This window comes from Microplitis mediator, chromosome 9 (assembly GCF_029852145.1).
Source record: "Microplitis mediator isolate UGA2020A chromosome 9, iyMicMedi2.1, whole genome shotgun sequence".
Classification (NCBI taxonomy): Eukaryota; Metazoa; Arthropoda; class Insecta; order Hymenoptera; family Braconidae; genus Microplitis; species Microplitis mediator.
The window spans coordinates 13,210,567-13,234,847 of NC_079977.1; the positions used below are offsets into that span (position 1 = coordinate 13,210,567).

At 34.8% G+C, this 24,281-nt stretch overlaps 3 protein-coding genes across 3 annotated transcripts in view; all 3 read right to left on the reverse strand.

The window, feature by feature from the left end:
• The window catches only part of LOC130674272 (LIM homeobox transcription factor 1-beta-like), a 229,071-nt gene that overhangs the window by 25,256 nt on the left and 179,534 nt on the right, over window positions 1-24,281 (reverse strand). The gene's annotated exons all lie outside the window — the stretch shown is intronic.
• LOC130674170 (uncharacterized) lies at window positions 210-1,004 on the reverse strand. The gene has a single exon (XM_057479439.1). The coding sequence runs from the start codon at window positions 1,002-1,004 to the stop codon at window positions 210-212; it is 795 nt and encodes a 264-aa protein (XP_057335422.1).
• Window positions 19,321-23,129, reverse strand: LOC130674171 (uncharacterized). The gene is made up of 5 exons (XM_057479440.1): window positions 22,679-23,129; window positions 22,092-22,561; window positions 19,994-22,049; window positions 19,692-19,915; window positions 19,321-19,368 (listed from the first exon to the last, which is right to left on the reverse strand). Exons 1-5 carry the CDS (start codon window positions 23,127-23,129, stop codon window positions 19,321-19,323), a joined length of 3,249 nt encoding a protein of 1,082 aa, XP_057335423.1.

Below are 24,281 nucleotides of genomic sequence, written 5' to 3' on the forward strand. Positions count from 1 at the left end.
TTGACTTGAGTTTAGTCTCATTAATTAGTAATTTGTCGATATTAAATTTATCAACTAAATACGGCAATTCCTGAATTTTGCTTAATAACCCGTTCGCATTCCAGTATACGATAATTAATTCTCTTTTATTTTTCACTGCCATTAATAAAGTCACTGATAATTAAAATTTTTGAGATATCATCACGGCAGTCCTTTAATTTAATATTTAGTTATTTTACATTAGCAATCAATTGTTTAATATCACAGATTTGTTTAAGTTTACCTATTTCTATTATTAGTTCATTAAGTTCTAATACTTGTTGGATTTTATTATAATGATAAGGTGTTTTACTTTGCATATCTATATTATCATTTTCACTTACACTAATACCATCACTAGCGATGTTATTACCTCTTGGAGCTATACTACTGCTGATGTGTGTAGTCCATTGTGGCTTTTGTATTATTTGCTTCGTTCCAGTGGTTGTATTAGCCCATGCTGATTGCACGTTGATGTCTTGCGTAGTTGGAATATGTATATCATGAATCATTTTCGTTGGAATATATGAGTCATGTCGTGTCTTTATTTTTGGGAGTGCCGGATACTGGTTATGATGTGGAGTGATTGCTTTATCTATGTTATTGGTTTTCTTGCGATTTAGTTGGTGCTGTTCAACTTTTTTCTGGTGTTCGATGTACTTTGGACATAGTCGGTGGCTTGCTGGATGTAGTCCTCGGCAGTTAGCGCAGATAGCTGGTATGTCTTTTGAATTTGGACATTCGCTGGTCAGATGAGATAGAGGACATTTGACACATTTCGGTGGATTGTGACAGTTAGTGATGCCATGTTCGAATTGTTGACAGCGAAAACACTGCGGTACTTTTTTAATATTTCTATATGGATCCCACCTGATTCTGAAGGAAGCTATCGTTTTGATTTTCAACAGCTTTGCGATATCATCTGTGTTGTTTACTGTAACCAGGTAGATTGGTAAAACATCAGGTTTTTGCGTGGCATTTTTCATGGCAGACTCTCATAGCTGTGACGCTATTTGATGTTAATGCGTCTTCGATGTCTTTTATGCCCATTGGAGTTGGCAAGTTTGTCAAGACCAAATGCTTCGGTCTTTCGTCCTTGAGGCTATACGTGTGATATGATACCTCGAATGCTGTTAGATTAGTTTTGACTCGCACAAAGTCTTCTTTATTGCTCGTATAGATATTAATGCCTAAATGATTGATTTTAAATGTCACTTTACTTTTGCAGTCTTTCCTTACTTGTTTTAGAAATGCGGTTCGATCAATAATTTTCTCATTAACTATAATAGGTGGAATTTTTTGGCTGGCTTTCATTGTATTAGCAGTATTGTCTTGTGGATCAGTACCAGTGTCATTTGGTGACGTACGCTTGCGTTTAGTGGGTTGCATCCAATCCACGGTATCTCGGGAGTCCATGTTGGTTGAATCAAAATCACTCATTGCTTTGCAGATTGCAGATTGTCGACACTTTCACTTTTACTTTTCTTAATAATTGATGATGCACTGACCTCGGACTGCAATCAATTCGTCATGTCATGCGCTACCGCTCTGAGCGTCCCTTCTTTTATACCCGAGAGCCGGGTTCGAGAAAGTTCTCCGCGGAGTAGGAGGCATTGGTATCTGCGCTCCAATGAGAAGTCTCGGAGTCGAGGAGAAAGGGAAAACTTAAGAACTGGCCAGTGAGAAGTCGGGTGGTGAGGTGGGAAAAAAACTCGGTGCTGAGGTCCGCGCGAAGTTAATGTGGTAGGATGCTTCTCCATGGTCCGCCTAAAATTGATGAGTTACTTTCGAACAAGGTGACAATAGTCTAATGTAAATAATTAATTTGGATACGACATATGCAACACGGAGAATAAAATCTAATAGTATTTGTTGTTTTTCAGATAAAATTACTATTTCACTGAGGCAAACTTGAAACAGTCAGAAAATACAGAAATCTTCTCAAATTCCCGAGAAAAATTATTCATATATAATCATACATAATTATATATAATTATATATGATCATAAATAATTATATATAATGTTATATATATGTCCATATAGAATAATGTATAATTATATACGATTATTCATAATATTATTCCGAGAAATTTTTTTAATATATAATCATATATAATTATTAGGGCGTTTCAAGAAACAAGAATTTTTTTTTTTTTTTCTTGGAACCAGGTTCAAAAGTTTCGTTTGGATGTCAAAATAGGCCCCTGAAAATATGAACCCTTAATATTAATATTAAGGTTGTCCGCATCGCACTTCGATTTCCCATAAGAATAATATAGGAAAAAACTTTTTTTTCTTCTGATTTTTGAATCTAATGAACTGTAAATTACATTTTAATGTCCATCAACTATTTTTGTAGAAAATTAAACGCTCTACAAAAAAAGTCTCTTATCATTTTTTGACAAATCCATCTGTTCGAAAGTTATTGGAGCCGGAAGTCAAACCTACAGTAAATTTCGAAATTTTTCTTACTTTTCCAGCAAAACTATCAGAATTATCAAAAAATGTCACAGGACCTCTTTTGTAGACAATTTTAATCCCTACAAATTATTTTCAATAAAATTCATTTAAATTCCTCATTGTTTTCTAGTTATGTTCATTTTAAAGCCAAACTCATAAAAATAATAATCTTCAATCCGATTTTGAGAACTTAACGTTAAAATGAAAATAACTAGAAAACAATGCGGAACTTGAATGAATTTTATCGAAAATAATTTGTAGGGAATAAAATTGTCTACAAAAAAGGTCCTATGACATTTTTTGATAAGTCTAATAGGTTAGCTTGAAAAGTAAAAAGATCTCAAAATTTACTGTAGATTTGACTTCCAGCTCCAATAACTTTCGAACAGATGGATTTATCAAAAAATGATAAGAGACTTTTTTTGTAGAGCGTCCAATTTTCTACAAAAACATCTGATGGACATTACATTGAAATTTATGGTTCATTAGTTTCGAAAATCAGAAGAAAAAAAAATTTTTTTCCTGTGTTATTCTTATGGGAAATTGAAAAGTGCGATGCGGACAACCTTAATATTAATATTAAGGGCTTACATTTTTAGAGGCCTATTTTGGCATCCAAACGAAACTTTTGAGTCTGGTTCCGAGGAAAAAAAAAAAATTCTTGTTTTTTTAGAAGCGCCCTAATAATTATACATAATTATATATGATTATATATAATGCAATATTTAAACGGAGAAAGTCATATGTAGGTCCATCTATAATTATATATGATTAAACACTAATGGAAAAAATTAAAGGATCAAAAAAAAATTCCAAATTTTCGGGGGATTTTTAACAGGCCTTAACTTTGAGAGAAATGATCGTACAAGAAATAAAAAAACGGAAATTGTAGCTCCAAGTGTCTATTTTTTGGATTAGAACTTAAAAATTTTTTAGTGTTAGCAGTTTTTGAGTAATCTTAGAAAAACCAGCGACAAAAAAATTTTCAAATTTTAAAAAATTTTTTTTTTTTTGGTCTCCGGGCGTGGAAAAAATTATTTTTGCTTAACCACTATGAGGATCGGATATCTTCATTATTCAGCTTTAATTTCTTTTTTTATGGACCTTGAAACGTCCACTTCTCGCCGAGATATCGGCCTTTAAATGGAAAAGGATCCTTTTGTCTTTGATTATCGATATCTCAGAAACCAATGATCGCACAGAAAGTTAATGGTGGGTTTTAAAAACTTAAATAAATTCCCTTCAACGATTAGCCATTGCTTTTCCGAAAAAAAAATTTTTTCCTATCGTCACATGAATTTAAAAATGCCACAAAAAAGGGCTTTTTGTGGTTTTTTGGGAAATTAAGCGCTGAAACGAAAATATTGTGGAAATCGATAATGTTGACTGTGCATTTTACAGTTCTATATGTCCACAAAAAGCCTGCAGAGAGCCAGATTAATCCAACCAGCCGTTTTTTTGTTTCACGCGATCAAATTTTTGAAAAAATTAAAGGATCACATTTTTTGCTCTGAAAAGCTCATAATCTTTAACAAGATAAAAACAAACATTTTTTCTGAGCTTTGTCCACAAATTTATTGCAGACAGTGCTTAAATTTCCAAAAAAGAAAAAACTTTTTTTTCGAAACAAAATTTTCTGTGCGATCATTGGTTTCTGAGATATCGATAATCAAAGACAAAAGGATCCTTTTCCATTTGAAGACCGATATTTCGGCGAGAAGTGGACGTATCAAGATCCATAAAAAAAAGAAATTGAAGCTGAATAATGAAGATATCCGATCCTCATAGTGGTTAAGCAAAAATAATTTTTTCCACGCCCCGAAACCAAAAAAAAAAATTTTTTTAATTTAAAAATTTTTTTTGTGGCTGGTTTTTCTAAGATTACTCAAAAACTGCTGATGCTAAAAATTTTAAAGTTCTAATCCAAAAAGTAGACACTTGGAGCTACAATTTCCTTTTTTTTTTTTTCTTGTACGACCATTCTTCTCAAAGTTAAAGCCTGTTGAAAATCGCCTCAAAATTTAGAATTTCTTTTTGATCCTTTAATTTTTTCCATTAGTGTATATAATACTATTGCGAGATATTTTTTTTAGATATAATCATATATAATTATTAGGGTGCTTTTTTTTGTGACTATTTCTTTTTTTCGCTCCCATCCCGAAATTTTGTTGGAAATACCCCCAAAAAAATTCCCTGAGAGTTTGAGCCCTTAATATTAATATTAAGTACTCGACCATAGCGTGTGAAGATTTCCCATTTAAAATACACGTAAACTTAGGTTTTTATTTTTTAAACTTCTATAACTCCACGGCATTTTATGATATCATTTCGACCAAAGCGGGGATTTTCTCAGAATGAAATAATCTACAAAAGTATCCATCGTCGCAAAGTCATAACTCATATAGGTGGGGTAGTACGGACCGCTAAACTGAATTATTTATTAGAATTCTTGATTTTTCTCTCATTATCTTATAAACAACAAGACCTACAGAAAAAATGCAAACGACAACTTTATAGGAAATTTAATTTTCTGCTAAAAAGGTCCTTAGCACCAAATCACTCAGATTGATATTTTTTGAGATATTAATTATTGAAGTTTACGTATCATTGAATTCTCACAAAATGTCGAATCAAATCTTAGAAAATATTGATCTTTTATTTGATTAATATCTCAGAAAATATCAATTTGAGTGATTTGGTGCTAAAGACCTTTTTTGTAGAAAATTGAATTTCCTGTAAAATAATTATTTACAATTTTTGTGTAGGTCTTGTTGTTGAGAGAAAAAACAAGAATCCTATGAAAAAATTTAGTTTAGCGGTCTGTACTACCCCACTTGTATGAGTTACGACTTCACGATCATAGGCACTTTTGTAGAACAGAATTCTGAGAAAATCGCGACTTTGGGCGAGATGATATCATAAAATGCCGCGGAGTAATAGAAGTTTAAAAAATGAAAACCCAAGTTTACGCGTATTTTAAATGGGAAATCTTCACACGCTGTGGTCGAGTACTTAATATTAATATTAAGGGCTCAAACTCTCAGAGAATTTTCTCTGGGGTATTTCCAACAAAATTTCGGGATGGGAGTGAAAAAAAAAAATAGTCGCAAAAAAAAGCACCCTAATAATTATGTATAATCTTATATATATATATATATATATATATATATATATATATATATATATATATATATATATATATATATATATATATATATATATATATATATATATATATTGTAACGAATGTGAAACTGATCTTTTAAATATTTGAATAGCTAGAAGACAAATGCCATCTTCTCTTGTTTTATAAATACGCGACAAAAGTCAGTCAGTCTTATATTGACAACTAAACAGCAAACATTGTTTCTCAATAAACTATATCACTCTCTCTTGCTTTCTTTACTGCTGTTAATTGTGGTGTTGTTATTTATAATTTAAGTGTGTTATTATTGTAGTGTATAAGCGATATTAATTTAAGATACCAATTACTATAATTTGGTGTCAGAAGTGCGCGTAACCTTCGTGTGTATTTACAAATATAAAATAAAAATAGCTGTCAAAATATTGCGACGCGATGGGAAGGCAAAGATTTGAAACGATCGTGTTTTTAATATTAAAAAAAGATGTAAATTCAATGATCAATTAAATGAGTTTAGTGAACAAATATTTTTTTTAATTTGTGATAAAGTGCGTGTGTGAATTTAAATAAATTTAGTGATAAATCAAATAAGTTTTGTGAATATTAAAGTGCGTGTAGTAATATAAGTAAATTCGGTGATGAATTAAATAAGTTTTGTCAATATTTTTTTTTTTTTTACAATATTAAAGTGCGTGTAACTTTTGTGTAAGTGAGTGAAGTGACATATTAAAAAAAAATAATAATAAATAAATAATTATGCCACGACGGACAAGACAAACAATTGCCGATGATGTTTCGGACATCATCGAAGACGCTCGGGACAATAGGCTGAGAAACGAGCTTGATAACAAACTAGAGGAGTTCCGCGAGCACATTACGTGCTATTTGGAGAAGAAGAGTGAGGAAGATGAGAAAAAGAGAGAAGAGGATGAAAAGAGGTTCGACAGCCTGGAATCCAAATTCTCCAGGATGGAAGGATTTCTCAGCAGGATCGCAGATAAATTAGAAGACACATCAAAAAGGAACAAATTCGGTGATGTACCCCTTAATAATAATAATAATAATAATAATAATAATAATAATAATAATAATAATAATAATAATAATAATAATAATAATAATAATAATAATAATAATAATAATAATAATAATAATAATAATAATAATAATAATAATAATAATAATAATAATAATAATAATAATAATAATAATAATAATAATAATAATAATAATAATAATAATAATAATAATAATAATAATAATAATAATAATAATAATAATAATAATAATAATAATAATAATAATAATAATAATAATAATAATAATAATAATAATAATAATAATAATAATAATAATAATAATAATAATAATAATAATAATAATAATAATAATAATAATAATAATAATAATAATAATAATAATAATAATAATAATAATAATAATAATAATAATAATAATAATAATAATAATAATAATAATAATAATAATAATAATAATAATAATAATAATAATAATAATAATAATAATAATAATAATAATAATAATAATAATAATAATAATAATAATAATAATAATAATAATAATAATAATAATAATAATAATAATAATAATAATAATAATAATAATAATAATAATAATAATAATAATAATAATAATAATAATAATAATAATAATAATAATAATAATAATAATAATAATAATAATAATAATAATAATAATAATAATAATAATAATAATAATAATAATAATAATAATAATAATAATAATAATAATAATAATAATAATAATAATAATAATAATAATAATAATAATAATAATAATAATAATAATAATAATAATAATAATAATAATAATAATAATAATAATAATAATAATAATAATAATAATAATAATAATAATAATAATTTTTATATAGTGGAAACCTAAACATGCAAACATGCAAATAACCTTCTCAATAAGACAATTTATAGATAAATTGAGAAAAATATAGATAGCCCGAACTGGGAATCGAACCCAGACCAATTCGGTAACGCGCCGAGTGCTCTACCAGTTGAGCTATCCGGCCCTATACTATATTCCGTTCAATTTGATCTATAACTTATTGAGCCACACCGTCCTTCTTACGGTAATACACCATTTTATAGTGGAAACCTAAACATGCAAACATGCAAATAACCTTCTCAATAAGACAATTTATAGATAAATTGAGAAAAATATAGATAGCCCGAACTGGGAATCGAACCCAGACCAATTCGGTATCGCGCCGAGTGCTCTACCAGTTGAGCTATCCGGTCCTATACTATATCCCGTTCAATTTGATCTATAACTTATTGAGCCACACCGTCCATCGTACGGTAATACACCATTTTATATAGTGGAAACCTAAAACATGCAAACCTCTCAATAAGACAATTTATAGATAAATTGAGAAAAATATAGATAGCCCGAACTGGGAATCGAACCCAGACCAATTCGGTATCGCGCCGAGTGCTCTACCAGTTGAGCTATCCGGTCCTATACTATATCCCGTTCAATTTGATCTATAACTTATTGAGCCACACCGTCCATCGTACGGTAATACACCATTTTATATAGTGGAAACCTAAAACATGCAAACCTCTCAATAAGACAATTTATAGATAAATTGAGAAAAATATAGATAGCCCGAACTGGGAATCGAACCCAGACCAATTCGGTATCGCGCCGAGTGCTCTACCAGTTGAGCTATCCGGTCCTATACTATATCCCGTTCAATTTGATCTATAACTTATTGAGCCACACCGTCCATCGTACGGTAATACACCATTTTATATAGTGGAAACCTAAAACATGCAAACCTCTCAATAAGACAATTTATAGATAAATTGAGAAAAATATAGATAGCCCGAACTGGGAATCGAACCCAGACCAATTCGGTATCGCGCCGAGTGCTCTACCAGTTGAGCTATCCGGTCCTATACTATATCCCGTTCAATTTGATCTATAACTTATTGAGCCACACCGTCCATCGTCGTACAAATATCTAGGGATTGACGGGAGTCCTATGCAGGATGTCTCGAAAATCAAAACGACTCTCTGCAGCGAGTATGGACGGAGACTCCGGAAAATCTGGTCATCAGAACTTTCCGGAAAAAACAAAGTCTCTGCAACTAACATGCTTGCTGTCCCAGTACTACTCTACTCTTTCGGTGTCCTTAAATGGACCCGAAAAGAGCTCAGAGATCTCGATATCAAGACACGCAAAGTCATGAATATCAATCGGAGCATGCACCCTAAATCCTCAGTCACCAGATTATACCTTTCCCGGCACATCGGAGGGAGAGGTCTACAGAGCTTGGAGTGTCTACACGATCGTTTGGTTTTGGGTTTAACATACGAAGTTGTCAATTTCACTGCAGATGAGGACGACTTCCTTATGCAGATTGTTCATAGTCATGAGAATCTGCAGCTGCAGAAGGGAGCGTTCTTATATAAGGCAGCAAAGTACGCGGCAAAATCCCTCGGTCTCGGAAGAGTAAACCCTCTTATTGAACTCCCTAAGGAGGAATTTAAGAGTGTCGTCAGGAATGCTGAGCAGCAAAAACTGCTCAGTACACACATGGACAAGTCCATGCACAGCGTGTTCTTCAAACACGTGCGTGACCATGGCTTGTCCACCCAGCTGACGTTTTCCTTCCTTAAGTCAGCTGGCCTGATGTCCGAGACCGAAGGATATATTTTTGCCTGCCAAGATGGTGTGATCAATACCCTCGAATACCGTGCGAAAGTACTCCAGATGCAGCTACCCGACACATCGTGTAGGGTGTGTAAGCAACATCCTGAGACGCTTATGCATCTCTTGTCAGCATGCCCTGTGCTGGCAAGAAGTGCATACATCCAGCGTCATAATGCTGCTCTGCGAGTACTCTACTACCACCTTAGACATACGCACGGTATCGACAAAACACCAGTGCTGCCTTATCTGCCAGGAGATATTCCGCAAGTTGTTGAGAATGACCGTTGCCGCATTTATTGGAACGTGCCATTCGCAACAACGCGGAAAATAGATCACAACAAACCTGATATTGTGCTCTTCGATAAAACCGCTCGTGACATTTATGTCATTGAGTTTTCAGCTCCTGCTGAGTATAACATCACGGTTAAAGAAGAGCACAAACACGAGATATATCAGGATCTCCTGTTCGAAATTGGCAAACTTTACCCAGGTTACCGTGTCAAACTTGTCGTCCTCATTGTTGGCGTCCTAGGAGGGATGAAACAGTCGTTTGTGTCTGCACTAGCTAGAATACCAACTTGTTCAGCGCAAGTTGAGTTTCTGGCATCGCGGATGCAAAAGGCTGTTATTCTCGGGTCCCTCCGTCTCCTAAGGCAACGAAACTTGGCCTGCTGCGCATGCTGATCATCTTGTTGATGATGCATCGCAGCAGTAACGATTTGGCGCTCAGGTGAGGCCCTCGGTAGAGTCGGACTACCGGGGATAACCCCCTGAGCATTTAACTTAAAAAAGAAATAATAATAATAATAATAATAATAATAATAATAATAATAATAATAATAATAATAATAATAATAATAATAATAATAATAATAATAATAATAATAATAATAATAATAATAATAATAATAATAATAATAATAATAATAATAATAATAATAATAATAATAATAATAATAATAATAATAATAATAATAATAATAATAATAATAATAATAATAATAATAATAATAATAATAATAATAATAATAATAATAATAATAATAATAATAATAATAATAATAATAATAATAATAATAATAATAATAATAATAATAATAATAATAATAATAATAATAATAATAATAATAATAATAATAATAATAATAATAATAATAATAATAATAATAATAATAATAATAATAATAATAATAATAATAATAATAATAATAATAATAATAATAATAATAATAATAATAATAATAATAATAATAATAATAATAATAATAATAATAAATGCCCACGGTGCATGTTGTGCGGCCAGCGGAGATTTTGATTACTCCGTGGCGCACCGTGGGCTAGATAGGTCAGCCCTCCATCTACTGACCTACTAAGCGCACAACAACCTTCGCATTGGGTTAACTCCCCAATGTGAAGTAAACTGAGTTCAAGATAATCCTGAACACAGAAGTGCTCCCCACAACCGGCCCTTCTCGGATGAGGGCTACCCACTAGCTGGGCGGAGCACCGAGATTCCGAATGATGACGACCCTGGCGAACAACGGACTGCATTTAGGTGGACGGAGGAATTACGAGTCGACCTCCTGATGTGCTATAATAACAGTGAACCGGAGCGGAGAGGTTACATGGCTAGGATGCATGCTCTCTGGAGCGATATGCACCCTAACCATAGCCATTTTTCACAACAACATCTGCGTGATTATGCCTCTCATCTCCGGCGAACACGACGATCACTGTTAAATAACAGACGAGTATCTCACCGTCTGTCTTTTCCAGCACAGCTACATCAGGAGAGACGCCGTTCTTCCGAAGACGCCGACAATGATTTTGAAAGACGACAAGTATGTATCTCTAAAAAGATACACTACCCAAAACATCTACTTGACACGGAAAACCACGAGCTATCAACTCGGATTCAGGAGGATTCTACTCTACTCACCATCAATCAAGCTGTCTATGATGCTGCTTCCTCACTCTTACCTCCGGCAAGAAATAATACTTCTTCTCCTGAGGCTAAGATGAGAGGCCGCATTGGGCAGCTTTCACTGAAGATTGATGATCTCCGGAAACATGTCTCCCGCATTCAGTGTGTGATTGAGTTCGTAAATGCTCGTAAAGCGTTTACGCCTAAAGTCCGCCGTATTGCGGCGGGACTACGATATCAACATCACACACTGAATAAGGAGAATCTTCTTAACATCAAAGAAGGTTCCCTGAACAGGTTGCGGGCTCTGGTGACTGCTAAAAAGTCACTAGAGAAAAAGCTGAAGCGGCTTACCGATAACTCTTTGTTTCGGTTGAGTCCTTCACGCTTTCTGACACCTAAGACATCTGTTTCTGGCGATCCCCCATCTATCGAGCGAGTAGAAGCTTTTTGGTCCGAGTTGTATGGTGATCAACCGCACGTGAATCGTGACACTCCAGCTCTCAACGACTTCGAGGCATTTTGTCGCCACCACCGAAACGACAATGCTGGTGAAGAGAGCCCTGAAGTCAGCGTGGAAGAGGTTCGTTTGGCTCTGAATAATGGTAAGAACTGGGCTGCTCCGGGTCCGGATGGCATTAACTTGTTTTGGTGGAAGAAACTTACTTCTACCCACAGCCATCTGGCCCGGATATTTACAGCGTTTATCAGAGGCAACGAACCTATCCCGTGCTGGCTTGTAGAAGGGCGAACCGTGCTCATCCCTAAAAAAGGTGACTTGTCCGACCCGAAGAACTACAGGCCTATCACCTGTTTGAATGCAGTTTATAAGATTTTCACAAAAATCTTGAATAATCGCATTCTACAGGAGATAGATCCTGTATGGCAGCAGATATACGAACAACGTGGCAGTAAAAGAGGCTTGTCAGGTTGCAAAGAGAATCTGTTAGTAGATCGTTGTGTCATTCAAGACGCAGTCTACTATCAGCGCAACCTGTCAATGGCCTGGATTGACTACCGTAAGGCATTCGACTCAACATCTCACGAGCTCATTCTCTTTTTGCTCAAATGCCTTGGGGTCAATCGCGATACAGTGGGATGCATACAGCGTACGATGCAACTTTGGCGAACACGGTTCCACATATCATGTGGCAACGACAAACGTGTGACCGAAGTTGTACAGTACAAGCGAGGTGTCTTCCAGGGAGATTCCCTAAGCCCTCTGCTGTTTTGCATCTCACTGCTGCCGATATCTGTTGCGCTACGCCGTACCCGTGGATACTCAGTGGGCCCACCAACTGATCGGAAATATTCGATCACCCACTTACTCTACATGGATGATCTGAAGGTATATGCTCCTGATGAGGAACACCTTCAGACAGCCTTAAACATTGTAGGGGAATATACACGGGATGTCGGCATGGCTTTTGGGTTGGACAAGTGCGCGGTCGTTAATCTGGTGAGGGGTAAGTGCTCTGATTTGCGCGAAGATATCGAGTTAGTAGATGGGAGCGTCATTGATTATCTTGACGCCGGAGAGTCGTACAAATATCTAGGGATTGACGGGAGTCCTATGCAGGATGTCTCGAAAATCAAAACGACTCTCTGCAGCGAGTATGGGCGGAGACTCCGGAAAATCTGGTCATCAGAACTTTCCGGGAAAAACAAAGTCTCTGCAACTAACATGCTTGCTGTCCCAGTACTACTCTACTCTTTCGGTGTCCTTAAATGGACCCGAAAAGAGCTTAGAGATCTCGATATCAAGACACGCAAAGTCATGAATATCAATCGGAGCATGCACCCTAAATCCTCAGTCACCAGATTATACCTTTCCCGGCACATCGGAGGGAGAGGTCTACAGAGCTTGGAGTGTCTACACGATCGTTTAGTTTTGGGTCTAACATACGAAGTTGTCAATTTCACAGCAGACGAGAACGACTTCCTTATGCAGATTGTTCATAGTCATGAGAATCTGCAGAAGGGAGCGTTCTTATATAAGGCAGCAAAGTACGCGGCAAAATCCCTCGGTCTCGGAAGAGTAAACCCTCTTATTGAACTCTCTAAGGAGGAATTTAAGAGTGTCGTCAGGAATGCTGAGCAGCAAAAACTGCTCAGTACACACATGGACAAGTCCATGCACAGCGTGTTCTTTAAACACGTGCGTGAACATGGCTTGTCCACCCAGCTGACGTTTTCCTTCCTTAAGTCAGCTGGCCTGATGTCCGAGACCGAAGGATATATTTTTGCCTGCCAAGATGGTGTAATCAATACCCTCGAATACCGTGCGAAAGTACTCCAGATGCAGCTACCCGACACATCGTGTAGGGTGTGTAAGCAACATCCTGAGACGCTTATGCATCTCTTATCAGCATGTCCTGTGCTGGCAAGAAGTGCATACATTCAGCGTCATAATGCTGCTCTGCGAGTACTTTACTACCACCTCAGACATACGCACGGTATCGATAAAACACCAGTGCTGCCTTATCTGCCAGGAGATATTCCGCAAGTTGTTGAGAATGACCGTTGCCGCATTTATTGGAACGTGCCATTCGCAACAACGCGGAAAATCGACCATAATAAACCTGATATTGTGCTCTTCGATAAAACCGCTCGTGACATTTATGTCATTGAGTTTTCAGCTCCTGCTGAGTATAACATTACGGTTAAAGAAGAGCACAAACACGAGATATATCAGGATCTCCTGTTCGAAATTGGCAAACTTTACCCAGGTTACCGTGTCAAACTTGTCGTCCTCATTGTTGGCGTCCTAGGAGGGATGAAACAGTCGTTTGTGTCTGCACTAGCTAGAATACCAACTTGTTCAGCGCAAGTTGAGTTTCTGGCATCGCGGATGCAAAAGGCTGTTATTCTCGGGTCCCTCCGTCTCCTAAGGCAACGAAACTTGGCCTGCTGCGCATGCTGATCATCTTGTTGATGATGCATCGCAGCAGTTACGATTTGGCGCTCAGCTGAGGCCCTCGGTAGAGTCGGACTACCGGGGACAACCCCCTGAGCATTTAACTAAAAAGAAATAATAATAATAATAATAATAATAATAATAATAATAATAATAATAATAATAATAATAATAATAATAATAATAATAATAATAATAATAATAATAATAATAATAATAATAATAATAATAATAATAATAATAATAATAATAATAATAATAATAATAATAATAATAATAATAATAATAATAATAATAATAATAATAATAATAATAATAATAATAATAATAATAATAATAATAATAATAATAATAATAATAATAATAATAATAATAATAATAATAATAATAATAATAATAATAATAATAATAATAATAATAATAATAATAATAATAATAATAATAATAATAATAATAATAATAATAATAATAATAATAATAATAATAGCCCACGGTGCATGTTGTGCGGCCAGCGGAGATTTTGATTACTCCGTGGCGCACCGTGGGCTAGATAGGTCAGCCCTCCATCTACTGACCTACTAAGCGCACAACAACCTTCGCATTGGGTTAACTCCCCAATGTGAAGTAAACTGAGTTCAAGACAATCCTGAACACAGAAGTGCTCCCCACAACCAGCCCTTCTCGGATGAGGGCTACCCACTAGCTGGGCGGAGCACCGAGATTCCGAACGATGACGACCTTGGCGAACAACGGACCGCATTTAGGTGGACGGAGGAATTACGAGCCGATCTCCTGATGTGCTATAATAACAGTGAACCGGAGCGGAGAGGCTATATGGCTAGGATGCATGCTCTCTGGAGCGATATGCACCCTAATCATAGCCATTTTTCACAACAACATCTGCGTGATTATGCCTCTCATCTCCGGCGAACACGAAGATCACTGTTGAATAACAGACGACTATCTCACCGTCTGTCTTTTCCAGCACAGCTACATCAGGAGAGACGCCGTTCTTCCGAAGACGCCGACAATGATTTTGAAAGACGACAAGTATGTATCTCTAAAAAGATACACTACCCAAAACATCTACTTGACACGGAAAACCACGAGCTATCAACTCGGATTCAGGAGGATTCTACTCTACTCACCATCAATCAAGCTGTCTATGATGCTGCTTCCTCACTCTTACCTCCGGCAAGAAATAATACTTCTTCTCCGGAGGCTAAGATGAGACGTCGCATTGGGCAGCTTTCACTGAAGATTGATGATCTCCGGAAACATGTCTCCCGCATTCAGTGTGTTATTGAGTACGTAAATGCTCGTAAAGCGTTTACGCCTAAAGTCCGCCGTATTGCGGCGGGACTACGATATCAACATCACACACTGAATAAGGAGAATCTTCTTAACATCAAAGAAGGTTCCCTTAACAGGTTGCGGGCTCTGGTGACTGCTAAAAAATCACTAGAGAAAAAGCTGAAGCGGCTTACCGACAACTCTTTGTTTCGGTTAAGTCCTTCACGCTTTCTGACACCTAAGACATCTGTTTCTGGCGATCCCCCATCTATCGAGCGAGTAGAAGCTTTCTGGTCCGAGTTGTATGGTGATCAACCGAACGTAAATCGTGACACTCCAGCTCTCAACGACTTCGAGGCATTTTGTCGCCACCACCGAAACGACAATGCTGATGAAGAGAGCCCTGAAGTCAGCGTGGAAGAGGTTCGTTTGGCTCTGAATAATGGTAAGAACTGGGCTGCTCCAGGTCCGGATGGCATCAACTTATTTTGGTGGAAGAAACTTACTTCTACCCATAACCATCTGGCCCGGATTTTTACAGCGTTTATCAGAGGCAACGAACCTATTCCGTGCTGGCTTGTAGAAGGGCGAACCGTGCTCATCCCTAAGAAAGGTGACTTGTCCGATCCGAAGAACTACAGGCCTATCACCTGTTTGAATGCAGTTTATAAGATTTTCACAAAAATCTTGAATAATCGCATTCTACAGGAGATAGATCCTGTATGGCAGCAGATATACGAACAACGTGGCAGTAAAAGAGGCTTGTCAGGTTGCAAAGAGAATCTGTTAGTAGATCGTTGTGTCATTCAAGACGCAGTCTACTATCAGCGCAACCTGTCAATGGCCTGGATTGACTACCGTAAGGCATTCGACTCAACATCTCACGAGCTCATTCTCTTTTTGCTCAAATGCCTTGGGGTCAATCGCGATACAGTGGGATGCATACAGCGTACGATGCAACTTTGGCGAACACGGTTCCACATATCATGTGGCAACGACAAACGTGTGACCGAAGTTGTACAGTACAAGCGAGGTGTCTTCCAGGGAGATTCCCTAAGCCCTCTGCTGTTTTGCATCTCACTGCTGCCGATATCTGTTGCGCTACGCCGTACCCGTGGATACTCAGTGGGCCCACCAACTGATCGGAAATATTCGATCACCCACTTACTCTACATGGATGATCTGAAGGTATATGCTCCTGATGAGGAACACCTTCAGACAGCCTTAAACATTGTAGGGGAGTATACACGGGATGTCGGCATGGCTTTTGGGTTGGACAAGTGCGCGGTCGTTAATCTGGTGAGGGGTAAGTGCTCTGATTTGCGCGAAGATATCGAGTTAGTAGATGGGAGCGTCATTGACCATCTTGACGCCGGAGAGTCGTACAAATATCTAGGGATTGACGGGAGTCCTATGCAGGATGTCTCGAAAATCAAAACGACTCTCTGCAGCGAGTATGGGCGGAGACTCCGGAAAATCTGGTCATCAGAACTTTCCGGGAAAAACAAAGTCTCTGCAACAAACATGCTTGCTGTCCCAGTACTACTTTACTCTTTCGGTGTCCTTAAATGGACCCGAAAAGAGCTTAGAGATCTCGATATCAAGACACGCAAAGTCATGAACATCAATCGGAGCATGCACCCTAAGTCCTCAGTCACCAGATTATACCTTTCCCGGCACATCGGAGGGAGAGGTCTACAGAGCTTGGAGTGTCTACACGATCGTTTGGTTTTGGGTTTAACATACGAAGTTGTCAATTTCACTGCAGATGAGGACGACTTCCTTATGCAGATTGTTCATAGTCATGAGAATCTGCAGAAAGGAGCGTTCTTATATAAGGCAGCAAAGTACGCGGCAAAATCCCTCGGTCTCGGAAGAGTAAACCCTCTTATTGAACTCCCTAAGGAGGAATTTAAGAGTGTCGTCAGGAATGCCGAGCAGCAAAAACTGCTCAGTACACACATGGACAAGTCCATGCACAGCGTGTTCTTCAAACACGTGCGTGACCATGGCTTGTCCACCCAGCTGACGTTTTCCTTCCTTAAGTCAGCTGGCCTGATGTCCGAGACCGAAGGATATATTTTTGCCTGCCAAGATGGTGTAATCAATACCCTCGAATACCGTGCGAAAGTACTCCAGATGCAGCTACCCGACACATCGTGTAGGGTGTGTAAGCAACATCCTGAGACGCTTATGCATCTCTTGTCAGCATGTCCTGTGCTGGCAAGAAGTGCATACATCCAGCGTCATAATGCTGCTCTGCGAGTACTTTACTACCACCTTAGACATACGCACGGTATCGATAAAACACCAGTGCTGCCTTATCTGCCAGGAGATATTCCGCAAGTTGTTGAGAATGACCGTTGCCGCATTTATTGGAACGTGCCATTCGCAACAACGCGGAAAATCGACCATAATAAACCTGATATTGTGCTCTTTGATAAAGCCGCTCGTGACATTTATGTCATTGAGTTTTCAGCTCCTGCTGAGTATAACATTACGGTTAAAGAAGAGCACAAACACGAGATATATCAGGATCTCCTGTTCGAAATTGGCAAACTTTACCCAGGTTACCGTGTCAAACTTGTCGTCCTCATTGTTGGCGTCCTAGGAGGGATGAAACAGTCATTTGTGTCTGCACTAGCTAGAATACCAACTTGTTCAGCGCAAGTTGAGTTTTTGGCATCGCGAATGCAAAAGGCTGTTATTCTCGGGTCCCTCCGTCTCCTAAGGCAACGAAACTTGGCCTGCTGCGCATGCTGATCATTTTGTTGATGATGCATCGCAGCAGTTACGATTTGGCGCTCAGGTGAGGCCCTCGGTAGAGTCGGACTACCGGGGATAACCCCCTGAGCATTTAACTTAAAAAAAAGAAATAATAATAATAATAATAATAATAATAATAATAATAATAATAATAATAATAATAATAATAATAATAATAATAATAATAATAATAATAATAATAATAATAATAATAATAATAATAATAATAATAATAATAATAATAATAATAATAATAATAATAATAATAATAATAATAATAATAATAATAATAATAATAATAATAATAATAATAATAATAATAATAATAATAATAATAATAATAATAATAATAATAATAATAATAATAATAATAATAATAATAATAATAATAATAATAATAATAATAATAATAATAATAATAATAATAATAATAATAATAATAATAATAATAATAATAATAATAATAATAATAATAATAATAATAATAATAATAATAATAATAATAATAATAATAATAATAATAATAATAATAATAATAATAATAATAATAATAATAATAATAATAATAATAATAATAATAATAATAATAATAATAATAATAATAATAATAATAATAATAATAATAATAATAATAATAATAATAATAATAATAATAATAATAATAATAATAATAATAATAATAATAATAATAATAATAATAATAATAATAATAATAATAATAATAATAATAATAATAATAATAATAATAATAATAATAATAATAATAATAATAATAATAATAATAATAATAATGTGTTTATTTAATTAGCTCTTTAGCTATTTTGTTTGTACATAGTTTTCATTTCACATCCTATTACCTCACATAAATATTGCACTTTTTTAGATAACAAAATTACAAAATTAACATACAGTTTATCTTAAATTTTTTTTTTTTTCAGTAAAATTTCATTTTTCAATTTTCTTTTAAAAACCTTCAAACTTTCAGAAATTTTTGTTTCTTTCGTCAATTGGTTATACCATTTAAAACCATAAAACTCTAACGTTTTTTGAGCAGTTTTCGTCCTTATCTTTCTTACTACTAACTTATCCCTGTTTCTCGTTTCGTATTCGTGGCTGTATGTCGTGATTCCTCTACATAGATACTCCGGACTTAAATTATTCATCATTTTATAAATAAGAATACATACATTATATTTTATCCTTTGTTTTACTGACATGAAACATAGTGCTTCGAGCATATTTTCTATTTTCGTATACCTATTAACCTTCAATATAGCCCTCATAGCTCTATTTTGAGTCTTTTGTAATAATTCTAAGTATTTATTATCTAGGTTTATCAATAATGTTGCACAATATTCATAATGCGGTGCTATCAATGTCTTATAAATCATTACCCTTGTGAAATATCCTACCTCCTTCCCTATTCTTTTCAAAAATCCGATCTTTTTACTTACTTTTTGCGCAACATAATGAGCATGATTACTGAACGTTAAATTTTCATCTAAAACTACTCCTAAATATTTAGTTTCTTTCACTCTTTTTAGACATTCATTTCCTACCCTAATATCACACTCATCATTTAATTTTCTTCTTTTATCTCGTATTATCATGTATACAGTTTTCTTAGTATTTACTTTCAGCGAATTATTACCTAGCCAGTTTTCTAATTCTTTCAAAGCTTTGTTCAATATTACTTCAATTTTTTTTATATCTTTACCCCCTACATATAAAATTTTATCATCTGCAAATAATTTACAATCACAGCCGTGTTTTTTCGCAATCTTAACTATTTCATTTATATACAGCGTAAATAATAATGGTCCTAACTTTGATCCTTGTGGTACTCCGTATTGCACTTTCAGTTTTTCAGATTTAACTTTGCCAAACTGTACCTGTTGTGTTCGATCACTTAGATATGATATAATCCATTCAAGCGCCCTATCTTTTATTCCATATTTTTCAAGTATTTTAACCAATTTTGTCCTGTCTATTGTCTCAAAGGCTCTCTTAAGGTCTATAAACACTACTCCTATTATTTCACCCTTGTCTAACATCTCTCTCCATTCACTAATCGTTTTCTGTAGCGTTGTCTCAGTCGAGTGTCTTGTCCGAAAGCCAGATTGTTCCTCTTCTAGTATGCCATTCTCAGCAACATGTTCTTCTACTTGTTTTTTAACAATTTCCTCGAGTATTTTTTCTAACACCGGAAGCGTGTTAACTGGTCTATGGTCTTCTGCTTTCCTGCTGCCCGCTACTTTAAGTATGGGATGAATTACTGAATTTTTCCATATTTTTGGTACAATACCCTGTTTAATACTACAGTTGATGATACTAGTGATTATCTCTTTATTTATCTCCCATGTTTTATGAATTATATCTGCATTTAATTCTTCACTTCTTCCTTTATTCATATCCAAGCATTTTATTATCTTGTCTATCTCATTGACTTCTACCTGTCTAAATTCACTCAGTACGTTCTTTAATTCTTTTCCATCGGTATCACTCTCAGACTCCCTGTTTTCCATATTTATTTCATCAATTATCTTCTCGATACTTTCCACGAAGTACTTGTTGAATTTTTCAGCGATTATCAATTCATCCTCATAACTTGTATTTTCAAAAACTATATCACGTTCTCTACTGCCTGTTTTTTTACTACCAATTATTTCCTTCAACTTGTTCCACATTTTTTTAGAATCCCCTTTATTTTTATCTATTTCCTGTTCGTAATATCGTTTTTTTGAGTTTCTAATTTCTGCCACGACCCGATTTCTCATGATTCGATATTTATTCCAGCTTTCTTCACATTTTTTGTTTCTAGCCTCCATAGCAAATTTATCCCTATCGGTTATAAATCTTTTTATGTCCCTATTAAACCATGGTTTGCCATTCCACTTAGTTTTTATCACTCTCTTTTTTTTAGGTGCTATTTCATTTATACTCTCTGTTACTAACTCTATCAACTCCACCATCTGGTTTTCGGTCTGGATTTCTTTGTTATCTTCCTTCTCACTCAACCAACTTCGATATTTTTCATCAATCACCTTCATTAGTTTTTCGCTATCATAGTTACTAAAGTCCCTCCTGAAGACAGTAGCATTATCATTATTATTACCTGCTGTCTTATTTCTCCTAGGAATAACTACCTCCACCATATAATGATCCGTAATTCTTGGTCTCGTCAGTACATTTGTTTCAATATTTACATTAGAAAATACTAAATCAATCACTGTATTCGAATTCATTGTACATCTCGTATGCTCTTTAACCCGCTGCTTGAGTCCCAAACTTTTCATTTCCTTCAATAGTTTTTTAGAGTACTGAGTCTTTTTGCTAACATCGATGTTAAAATCACCAACCACTATAACCTGTCCTTTCTCTATTAAATTTTCTGCTTCCTCTCTAAGCCTTTTTATAAACTGTCCATTGCTTTGACTAGGGGAATGGTAGACATTACTAACAATGATACCATCATATTTACCTTTTAACCTAACATTGCACATCCAGATATTGTTTTCTTCTACTACTACGTTTCCTACTTTTTCTACTTTTTCATACTTGATATCCTTTCTAATATATGTTATAACTCCTCCCGTTCTCTTATTTTCTGAGTACATTTTAACATGATTATAATTATCAATATTTATTTCATGCTCCTCGATGTCCGCTGTCACATGTGTCTCCGTTAGGCAAATAACTTCTGGTTTCATTTCATTAGCTAATATCTCCAGTTCATTTTTGTTTCTGATAAATCCCTGAATATTAACTAACAACAAATGTGATCCCCCTGTCTTCCAATAACTTTTTCGTTGCTATTCATTAAAATATATTATATTCTTTTGAGCTTTATTTACCATTCGCTTGTAATATTCACATGATTCATCAGTCGTACAGTGATCAATCTTAACCCCATTCACTTTATACTCCTCCACCATTTTCACACAGTTAACACATCTTTTTATTAAGTTCTTGCATTCTTTTTCACTGTGATTTTCTGCACACACTCTACATTTAATTTCTTTCTTACACTCCTTCGCATAATGGTAGTATCCCCAACATTTATAACACCGTACAATGCTTATACAGTCGAACACTCTGCACCTGTTCCAACCTATTTTAATTTTCTTTTTATCCATTAATGTTTTATGCGTTTTAGGGTCCGTTTCCATGATTATCAAGCCTTGTTGTTTTCCTTTTATCATTTTTTTAATTCGCATCGTTATCACTTCCTCAACTTTGATGTCATTTTGACTACATATCATTTCAATGACTTGCTTTTCGTCCATGTTTAATACTATCTCTTCTTCAACATCAATTATTTTAACTTTAGGTAATTTTTTAGCAGGTAATTTAATATTATATTCTTGTCCTATGGTTTTCTTCAGTTCTCCTACAAGCTTGTCTGTATCTTTTCTATTCGCACACCCAATGACCACTTTACCTTTCTGCGCGTTCTTTATTTTATCTACTCCTATTCCAAGTTTCCCAACGTCAATTTTACTTTTAAGATGCTGCATTGTCCTTTCACTGTCCTGGGATTCCTTTGGTTCCACTACAATATTATCAAACTTAGATTTCTGGGCTACTTTGGCATACGAGTTCTCTGTTTCACTTATTTTTTTAGTAATAAGCATTTGTCTATCATTTCGTTCATTTAAAAGCTTAATTTCATTTTTAATTGTCCTAACTATCATGTCCTCCATTGTGGTTTTAAATTCTTTCAATTCTGTCACTATAATATCTTTAATCTTTCTGATGGTTTTCTCTTGATTTATTCCTATTTCCTCTATTTTTTCCAAAATACTATCGACTTTAAGGGATATTTCATAATTATCAACACTCTCTTCAGTCTCATGCTTTCTCCTTTTCCTTGTATTCTTATCAACTATCATCATACTCTCCTCGTCCTCCTCTGTATTTTCTACTTGATGTGATTTACACACTAAAAAATCTCCACTTTCATCAATAATTTTATGTTTTTTTTTCAAGCAGCTTGGGTGAAAAATATTATTGCAGTAATGACATTCTTTAGGTGTCTTTAAATTACATTGCTTGCATAGATAACACTGATATTCTTTAACTTTCTCTCCAGCCATCTTATTATTATATCAACCGTGTTACCACTATGTCGCTTCTTGTATACTAAGCAGTGCCGCTTAATGTTGTTGAAACACCGCCTTTACACTAACCTCAATTATTAATACACTTATCAAAATGACAAATTTAAATAATTAACAACTTCAAATAACATTAATTATTATTATAATTGATTCACCATGTTTTTATCGATGCATTGGTGCACTTTTTATAATAACCAAACCACTATTTACTGAATAACGGCCTTTTATTTCAGAGCACTTCGGAATCACATGTTCTCCCAATAATAATAATAATAATAATAATAATAATAATAATAATAATAATAATAATAATAATAATAATAATAATAATAATAATAATAATAATAATAATAATAATAATAATAATAATAATAATAATAATAATAATAATAATAATAATAATAATAATAATAATAATAATAATAATAATAATAAGATCTCGATATCAAGACACGCAAAGTCATGAATATCAATCGGAGCATGCACCCTAAATCCTCAGTCACCAGATTATACCTTTCCCGGAACATCGGAGGGAGAGGTCTACAGAGCTTGGAGTGTCTACACGATCGTTTGGTTTTGGGTTTAACATACGAAGTTGTCAATTTCACTGCAGATGAGGACGACTTCCTTATGCAGATTGTTCATAGTCATGAGAATCTGCAGAAGGGAGCGTTCTTATATAAGGCAGCAAAGTACGCGGCAAAATCCCTCGGTCTCGGAAGAGTAAACCCTCTTATTGAACTCCCTAAGGAGGAATTTAAGAGTGTCGTCAGGAATGCTGAGCAGCAAAAACTGCTCAGTACACACATGGACAAGTCCATGCACAGCGTGTTCTTTAAACACGTACGTGACCATGGCTTGTCCACCCAGCTGACGTTTTCCTTCCTTAAGTCAGCTGGCCTGATGTCCGAGACCGAAGGATAT

What these genes read in the sequence shown, in the direction of transcription:
- LOC130674170 (XM_057479439.1), bottom strand. Translation starts at nt 1,004, where the DNA reads ATGAAAAATGCCACGCAAAAACCTGATGTTTTACCAATCTACCTGGTT.
- LOC130674171 (XM_057479440.1), bottom strand. Translation starts at nt 23,129, where the DNA reads ATGATAGTTGATAAGAATACAAGGAAAAGGAGAAAGCATGAGACTGAA. An exon ending in AATAAAGAACGCGCAGAAAG is followed by an intron (nt 22,562 to 22,678) that starts GTAAAGTGGTCA and finishes AATTACCTAAAG; the next exon opens with TTAAAATAATTGATGTTGAA. An exon ending in GTGAATATTACAAGCGAATG is followed by an intron (nt 22,050 to 22,091) that starts GTAAATAAAGCT and finishes TTTAATGAATAG; the next exon opens with CAACGAAAAAGTTATTGGAA.